At 38.0% G+C, this 8,790-nt stretch overlaps 1 protein-coding gene and 1 pseudogene across 1 annotated transcript in view; both read right to left on the reverse strand.

Moving 5' to 3' along the window:
• PPP1R36 (protein phosphatase 1 regulatory subunit 36) overlaps positions 1 to 3,822 on the reverse strand; it is a 30,917-nt gene extending 27,095 nt beyond the window's left edge. The window contains 4 exon segments of the mRNA XM_065871665.1: positions 1,174 to 1,221; positions 2,712 to 2,786; positions 3,623 to 3,690; positions 3,772 to 3,822. Of these exon segments, the coding sequence (XP_065727737.1) occupies positions 1,174 to 1,221; positions 2,712 to 2,786; positions 3,623 to 3,690; positions 3,772 to 3,822 (242 nt within the window).
• Positions 3,823 to 3,953: 131 nt separating this feature from the next.
• Positions 3,954 to 4,115, reverse strand: LOC136119538 (U2 spliceosomal RNA; annotated as a pseudogene).
• Between the last annotated feature and the right edge of the window lie 4,675 nt (positions 4,116 to 8,790).

Consider the following 8,790-nt stretch of genomic DNA (forward strand, 5'->3'; position numbering starts at 1 on the left):
CCAATTTGTGTACTTGATACAGTCTGGTGTTTGGGGGGTTTTATTTTTACACTGTTTAAATTGAGGTATAGCTTCCATTTATGCAGTAAAGCACGTAAATCTTAAGTGGACAGCTTGATGAATTTTTTTTTTTAACATCTTTATTGGAGTATAATTGGTTTACAATGGTGTGTTAGTTTCTGCTTTATAACAAAGTGAATCAGTTATACATATACATGTTCCCATATCTCTTCCCTCTTGCATCTCCCTCCCTCACACCCTCCCTACCCCACCCCTCGAGGTGGTCACAAAGCACCGAGCTGATCTCCCTGTGCTATGCGGCTGCTTCCCACTAGCTATCTATTTTACGTTTGGTAGTGTGTATATGTCCATGCCACTCTCTCACTTTGTCACAGCTTACCCTTCCCCCTCCCCTTGATGAATTTTCTACTATGTATATACCCATGTAACCACCACCCAAATCAATATATAGTCCATTTCCAGCACCTCAGAAGGTTCTCTTATACTTTCCCCTGCCAGTTGATAACCCGCAAAAAGTAACCACTATTCTGACCTCTATCAATACAGTTCTGTTCTTTTGTCTATTACTGTAAATTTTTATATAAATAAAATCATACAATATTTACATTTTTGGGTCTGGCCTTTTTCATTCAACATTATGTCACACAATCTACCTTTTAAATCGTACCATCCCATGTATATTCTCCAAACTCAAGTGGGGAATATACATGGGAAATCAATCAAGCCATTTTAAAGAATAATTTGGTAACGAACCAAGAGAAACGTTAGTTTATGAATATGAATGTTTTATGAATAATAAAGTCAGTGTGAAGCTGATATCTGCAAATTCGTTACTAGGATCATACAGGAAAAAGTGCCACTTGGGCTGGGTTATTATTAGATTAGCACTGAAAAATTAGTTTGAAAAATACTACAAAATAATTTCATTTATAAAGATCAGTACGTAAAAAGTATGGTGCAATTTTTATCATAAGAAGAGAGGATTGGGATGGCCTTTATATATATATGAAGACTGAGAAAAGAAAATATTGGCACTGAAAATTTGCACCCACATTTTCTTGTGCTTTACCGTGTATAATTTGACTCCTGTGATTATCCTGTCTGTCTAATCTCAGAGCTGTCTTGCTGTCTTTGTCACTATCTCACATTCACTAAGTATGATGTTTCAGGAGCTACTCTACTGAATCTTCTGTGACGTATCTGAGAAGAGAAATTGAACTCACTGCTGTGGAAATGACAGATTACTCAAACACTGAAATAAATATTCCATGAAATGTAAACTTTTGATTTTGACTTTAATATAATGGTTAGCCTTTAAATTATTCATGTTTAAGTGCTATTAAATATTTAATTATATTTATAATGTAACTATAAATTACATCTGCACAGCCAACTCCTTTTCTGACCTCCAGCCCCATTTGACCGACAGCCTAAGAGATGTGTCCACGTCATAGCAACCTCAAACACATCACCAGTTTTGCCTCTTTTATTCTGTATATGGGGGAAGGGCAATCCCAGCCAACAAATCACCCAAGCCAGACACCTGGGAGCCAACCTAAGCACCTACTTCTCCCTCTCCCTTCACTTTCAGGCACTATATGGTATCAATCAATTCTATCCAAACATCCTGTCAATTTCATCTCTTGCATATTTCTTAGTCCTGCACCCTTTTCTCTCTGACTCTGTTTCTTACCTGGATAACTATTTATAAGCCTCCTACAATTAGCCTTCTAATTGGCCCTGTGCCTCTAGTCTTCCTCTGCTTGAATCTATTTGGTTGATTGTACTTGTTCAATAAACATTTGGTGAGTGCCTACTCTGTGAAGTTCTGCAGATGGCTCCAGGGACATGAAGATGACTAAGACAGTTCCTGCCATTGAGGTCTTGCGGTCTATCAGAGGGAGACAGTGTATAAAGTGGAAAGGACTTGGATAAATCTTGGTTCAAAATGTCAGTTCTGCTACTTACTGGCTGGAAGACTTTGGTTCAATGGCTTAATCTCCCTGAGCCTTGTTTCTTCATCTATGAAATGGAAATATTAGTGCTCACTTTCCATGGCTGTTTTAAGACTCAGAAAAATAAGCAAATGTCTGCGATATAACAGGTGCACAGCAGATAGTGGCTAGTTTTGTTAGTTTAGTGATACACTTTTAATAGAGTCAGTATTTTCTCAATGGAGAATTAAAATTAGTTTTTCTAACCTAATAATTTTACCTTGTAAAATTTACGGTCTACTGCAGCAGGTATAATATATGGTCCCATTAATGTAAAACTCTATTTCTATAACTCAAAAAGGCAATTTTACAAAGTAGTTAAGAATATGGACTGTTAACCAAGTAGACCTAGATTTAAAACATCTTAATCACCTCTGAGCTGTGTGATTTGGCCAAGTCACTTAGTTTCCTTCTTAACCCTTTGACATCAGTTTCTTCATCTGTAAAAGTGGATTAACACGCAGCTGTTTCAGAGGGTTGGTAAACTGATTAGCACGGTGTCTGATACATAGGAGCAGCTGATAAATGTCATAAGAAGGGGATGTCAGGAAGGCTGCCCAAATGGTTATCTCTGGACGCTGCGATTGCAGCAGATCTTTATTTTATTCTTTATACTCTTCTGTGCTGCTTGAATTTTTTTATCCCAAACACACGTAATTTTCATAAAAGCTATAATAAAGTTTTGTTAAAATTTACCTTCTGAATTCAAGAGTTCTGGTTTCATCTTTCCAGTACCACATCCCTAATCGTAATCCCAACTGCTGTAAAATGAAATGATTGCAGCAAAGATAAAGGTTCAATTTACAATCCACATGTCACAATGAACTTTTAACAATAATTCTCACTAGTTGCTATTTAACTCTATTCAATAAAGATGTAGCGTCTTAAACTGTTTTTTGTTTTTTTTTTAACTTGAAGCCAGGATTTTATCTTTTTTGATTGTTTTGGGGTGTAGTTTCACTAGAAAGCAAGGAAGGGAGGAAAGTAGGGGAGAAAGGAAGGAAGGGAAAGAAGAGAGGAAGGCTAGGAGCCTGTCTCATCTCACCATAGTAATTTACTGATTAACTGGGACTCAGACCACAATAAACTGGTGCCCAAGGCAGCCCCAATCTTTCAGAGGAGTTAGACAGCAACTCTAATCCTGACCCCACCCTTCGGAGGAAGTGGGCGAAGTACCAGGTTATCCTTTCCAAGCCATGGTAGCTACCAGCCTCCAGCCTCTCCTCTGGGGATCCCACCCAGGGCAGGATCGCTTCCTCCGCAGGACGGCTATTTATTTTTCAGCCAACCAATTAGAGGTGGTGCGGTGGAACTTTCCTATACCCAGATATCTGTGGGGGGAGCCGGAATTCAATTCTGACCGTTTGCCGAACGCACCTCCATCGTCTGGTTTTTGTAGACAACTAAGCCCAGGTCTCCTCGAGTGAGGTTCGCCCCAGGCTAAGGCGGCGCCCCTGCCTGGGGAGGATTGAGAGCAGGGCCTTGGCCGAGGGAATGGAGGGCGTCGCTGCACCGCCACCGAGCCCCCGTCGGGCGCCGCGGGCGGGAGGGGGTCGGCTTTCCACCCGCCACGGGCTGGGGGCGGCCCAGGTGCACTTACATCCGGCTAGTCGGCCTGCGAGTCCAACCGTCGCCTCCTCGAATAAAACTCGGGCACACGATACGTGGTCTTCCGCTGGCCGCATTAGACCGACCGTCGCGGAGGCAACTAACTGCCCGTGAGCGCTGAGAAACCCCGCCGACGTTGGGCGGGGGCGGGACCCTGCTTCCTCCGCGGCGGTGGCGGGTGGGCGTCACTGCTGCCCATGCTGACACCTTTGGCTGCTGTGGCTCCCTAGCGTCTCACAGCAAAGCTGCACCGGGGTTCCTTCTTTAGAGGTCAGTTCTTCGTGCCTTCCCACCGAGAAGTCAACTGCATCACTGTTTTTTTGTTTTTAATTAGAATAACTTTTTTTTTTTGGAGTGGACAGAGCAAGCTCCTATTCCAACTCCCTGCTCCAAAAATCCACTTAGTATGTTATCCTCAGATAGAAGATGTATCAGATATTAAACTAATAAGAACAGATACTACACTTGATCTTAGCCAAAAGGTCTTCAGTTCCTTAGGGAAGCTTCCCCTTTGTTCCAAAGTTTAATAGCACTAAATGAAGTTCAAATCCAGGTTAGAAAAATAAAAATAAAATAAAATATAAAACATACAGGTTGGGACTAGGTTAATTTAGGGCGGGGCGCGGCAGGAGGGGAGCAAGGGAGGAAATAAGGTTTTCAAAACTGGGTTCTGCTGCATAACTAGATGTGGAACCCATTTGAAGATATCCAGATGAGGGGTTTACGAGGCTCTTTAAGGAGTAATGTGTGTAAAGCATCACCCCGAATAAGTACTCAAAATTAGTGTCTCTCAAAGTAGAGGAACTTGCTTTGTATCAATGGGTTTTCAACTGATATTTCTGTATTTACACTTTTCAAATCATGTGTCTTATAATTTCTTCTTGCAACTGAGTTGATATGCAGATTGTTTGGTATTTTTTTCCTTCCATCACTGATGTAAGCAATGCTAGATGACACTACATGACTGGGAACGCCTAATATATTCTGCTTTTGTTTTATCCCCACAGCTTAATTAGCGTTAAAGAGATGGTTAGTAAATAGTGATTGTATACTCACATAAACTTTAAAAACATAGCAATAGATATCCCACTGCTTCCCCTTCCCTCCATCCTCCCAGTCTCACTACTTGGTAACACACAATCACTGGTCACAGTGGTATAAAATTGTAATCGCCTAGATTCATGTTCCACTCACTTGAGTCCACTGCTGGTAGCTGTTCTGGTTGGCTCAGATATAAGGAAACCCACCTGTATGCTGGCAGTGCTGCTTTCAGGCTGTAGCCTTAGAGGCTGGCTTATTACAAGATGACTCAAAAAGAATTTAGCAAAATATCCCAATCACCAAAAGCTTTTCTCCAAGCAGGGTATTTAACTTTGGGTGGGAAGAGGAGAAATAATGAGTTGAAGCTCCTAAAAGGACTGAGAGAGACCAAGGACTCTGGATAGTACCCATTCCCCACACTTCCAGGCAACTTCTTCAGTTATCTCAATAAGTGAAGAAATGCTAATAGAAAACCAAAGATCTTTTATACCTTACCATGTTTAACTTTAGGCTAAAATACAAAACTAAAGTAAAAATAAAAGCGTTGAGAACCCAGAACAATGACCTACAGAGAAGTTACATGACAAGTTACGTCACATGTGGTAGAGGGACATAATATTTAAAGGAAAGCCTCGATAACTCTTAAGGAACCATCTTATATTTCTGTATCACTAGGCCCTAACAAAAGAGGGAATAAAAAAATTGTTTTTATGGCTCTAAATTATTATTTATTTTAAAAGTGACCCACTCATTTCTTAGGTTAGATTTTTCACCAGTTAGGTTTTTTGTTAAATGGCATGAGAAACTCACAACCTAAAATGGAAATATAATTTTCTTTAAAAAAAAACCCAAACAATTCATGATGCTATAAAGTAGGGATAAAGGTGCCATCTAAATATTTAATAATTTCAAGTGTCCTGTGAGGGAAAGTTGTTTTTGTTTTTTTTTTTTTTTGCCTAGTTAAGATAAATTCCTCAAGGTCAAAGAACTCAGAGCATATGACATAGAACTAAGTTGCTGGTCTCAAATTTTAGGCCCAAGATATTAACTGGATATAATGCATGCTTATACTATGAAAAAGTCATAATGGACGTATTTTCAAAGTGTTATAATTCTACTTTTAAGACGAACATGTAAGAAAACAGCAATGCCAGTATTTGAATTAGCAACTCCATTTTTGATCGCTTATTTCCCCAATCTTCAATTCACAAACATCCCTATCTATACTTAAAGGGGTGGAGGAAAAGAGTCTATGACTTCATTTGTTCTAAGGGAAAGACATTTCAACATTAAGTATTACTCTATTAAATTTTAGAAATACATATACCCTAAAATATTTCCATCCCAAGAGCTATATCAAGAGTAAAAACTTGTATCTTTCTTTAAAGATCCATAATTTTTCTTCAAGGATTTAAATTCTGTATCTAATTTTAATGCTTAAGGATAGTTCTTCACAACAGTTTTCTCATACCTACTTACACATTATACAGAAGCAATTGAATATTCCTGTTGTTCCTTAACCTAAATATATGTATTTCCTTAGCAATTGTCTTGTGACGTATGGATCTGAGATTCTTTAAAATTTCAATTCCAGTGTTCAAAAGCAAGGGAAATATACCCCACAATACAACTTTTATAAACTACATTCAACTTAAAGTAGATGAATACCTTATCATGGGCCCAGTATTTGAGCTTCATAAAAAGAAATCTCTTGATTTCATCTAGATAGCCAGGTTATTATATTCATGTTTAAAACTGTACATAGGATAAAGAAATTCTTAGCTCTCCTTGACATACTGAATAGGTGATACATTAAATATCCTATTATGCATGCTAAATTTAAAGATGTAAAGAGCACTAATATCTCCTAATACACAAGTCAAGTGCATGAATTTCCATTACACATATCAAATTAATTTGATAAAAAACAGGGTAAGCTTGTTTTGAAATTTCATACATCTGCAATACTGTAAACAACCTGCTATGTCTTATTTTGACAGGTGTATAGATTCATTGCCTCAAAACAGCCATTTTGTTAATCAGACATTCAGATAAGAAAAAATTAAGTCCCCATTCTGATAAATGTACTTTTTCAATCCCTTAGCATTCTATATGTATTGCATTAGCTTTAGTCATGACCACTAGTCCCTAGCATAACATTACTTTCAAGTTCAAGTGATGCTAATTATTCCTTAAACTGTAATGTAGCCTCATCCTAAGATCAAGTACTTTTTCCATTATCATTTGACTACAGCTGATCTAAAATCTGCTAAGGAGTTCCCAGGAGTTATCGAGTTACCAGTTTCAACTGACCCCTGGAAACACTGAACGGCTACTTCAGTGGCTTTATCTTAGCAATATTCAGATCTAGGTAAATTTGAGAAGACAGAATTAAAAACACTCAAGGCTAGGACTTTTACAAATTACTTTTCAAAATAATGGAAAATGAAGTATCTACATAGATTGATGTTAGTGTTACAGCAGGTTACCAGAGACCAGGCCAAAGAGAATACCATTGGTCATTTTTCTGATACTTTAAAAACTAATCTCTCCCAAACTGAGGTCTAAAATGAGTCATACTAATACCAAATTGCACTTACAGAAAGACTCCATTATACTTTATATACTTTGAAGTTAGAGCAAGGGATAAACACTTTCAATAAAGGACTAATAAAAGGTTAAGAATGAGTGTTATCTTGGTAAAAACTCATGTTAAACGTCACTCTAAGGCTACTAATCACCTGATTCTGTTAGTACCAAGGTAGTTTGTCAAATATTTATACGATGCTATCTGCAGTCAATGAAACACCCTAAACGCCTTCTTGCTGAAAACTTTCCACCCTGGCATGAGCACTGAAAAACCCAAGTTATGTCCAGCTTTCAGAGTGTAAAGAGCAACTACCTTTTTAAAAATGTTTATTTTGAAGCAATTTCCAACTGCCTTTTTATCTCCCCACCCCACCCAAATGAGACCTGCTAAAAAAGGAAAAAAGTATACGTAAAAAGAGTCAGCTCTTCTGTGAGAGGATCATTACTAAAGCTCAATATTTTTAGGCTGCTTTGTTCTCTCGTTTTTATATTATTTCAAAAACTAATCTCTGCATGATATGGAAGTGTCCACTACTAAATTAAAAATTAGCTTCTATAAGTCACTGTTATGAGCAACATGAAGCGAATCTACATCACTTGGAAGAAGATATTAAAATGTCTGTATGGTGAAAACACTAGGTTAACTATGCATTTTCCAATCAGCTTTTACTGAATTTCTTCCACATTCTCCTTAAAGAGAATCAATCAGAACAAAGCGGATGTGTCATTCCACTAAAATATGAACCCCCCCCCCAAGGATATGGATTTTAAAGCTTAAGCCCAGGATATCTGTGACAATCTCAAATCGGAAATACTGGAAAATGGACAAGTTGCATATTGACGAAATACAGGACTATCTTGCAGTTTGTCTTTTAAAAAAGAAATAGATTCTAGTCATTTAAGGCAGGTATTGAAAATGCATTATGATTCTCAAATCAGAAGAAAAAACTATATTATCTTCCTCTAACCTGCAAGTAATTTAACTGCTGAAAACATATTCTTCTTGAATTTGCCATAAGCCCAGAAGTTGAGCTGTTTTACTAGAAAATTAAAGTTAACAAATTTGACTAAATTTGGAGTCAGTATTAAGTGGCTTTAACGTTTGCCTGCTGGATCTTGTTTCAGGCACCTGTATGTTGCAGAAAGCAGCTTGTTTCATACTATGTTGGGCTATTATCAGAAGACAACACCTGCCCCAGCTTTCGTTTAGAGAAAGAATCTTTCTGTACTTAACCCTGGAACATACCTTGTATTCTGTTGGAATATTCAGGTGGATTTTCACTTGAATACTTAAGCCAAGCCTTAGGAGTTTGGGTATACTGTCAGACCCCAGTCTGGTTTCTGTATTAAAAGGGGGGAAAACGTTTACCCAGATCTTTTCCCCTTAAGTTGCTGGTAGTTCAAAGCAGGAACCTCATCAGAAAATTAGGCAACACTGAGTTAGATAAATTTCATCTTCTACTAATATCTTAGTTAAAGACTAACATGGGTAAAACAGAAAGAAGGGAAAATTGAAAACTCCAACACAATAATTTTT

This window comes from Phocoena phocoena, chromosome 2 (genome assembly GCF_963924675.1).
Source record: "Phocoena phocoena chromosome 2, mPhoPho1.1, whole genome shotgun sequence".
Taxonomy (NCBI): Eukaryota; Metazoa; Chordata; class Mammalia; order Artiodactyla; family Phocoenidae; genus Phocoena; species Phocoena phocoena.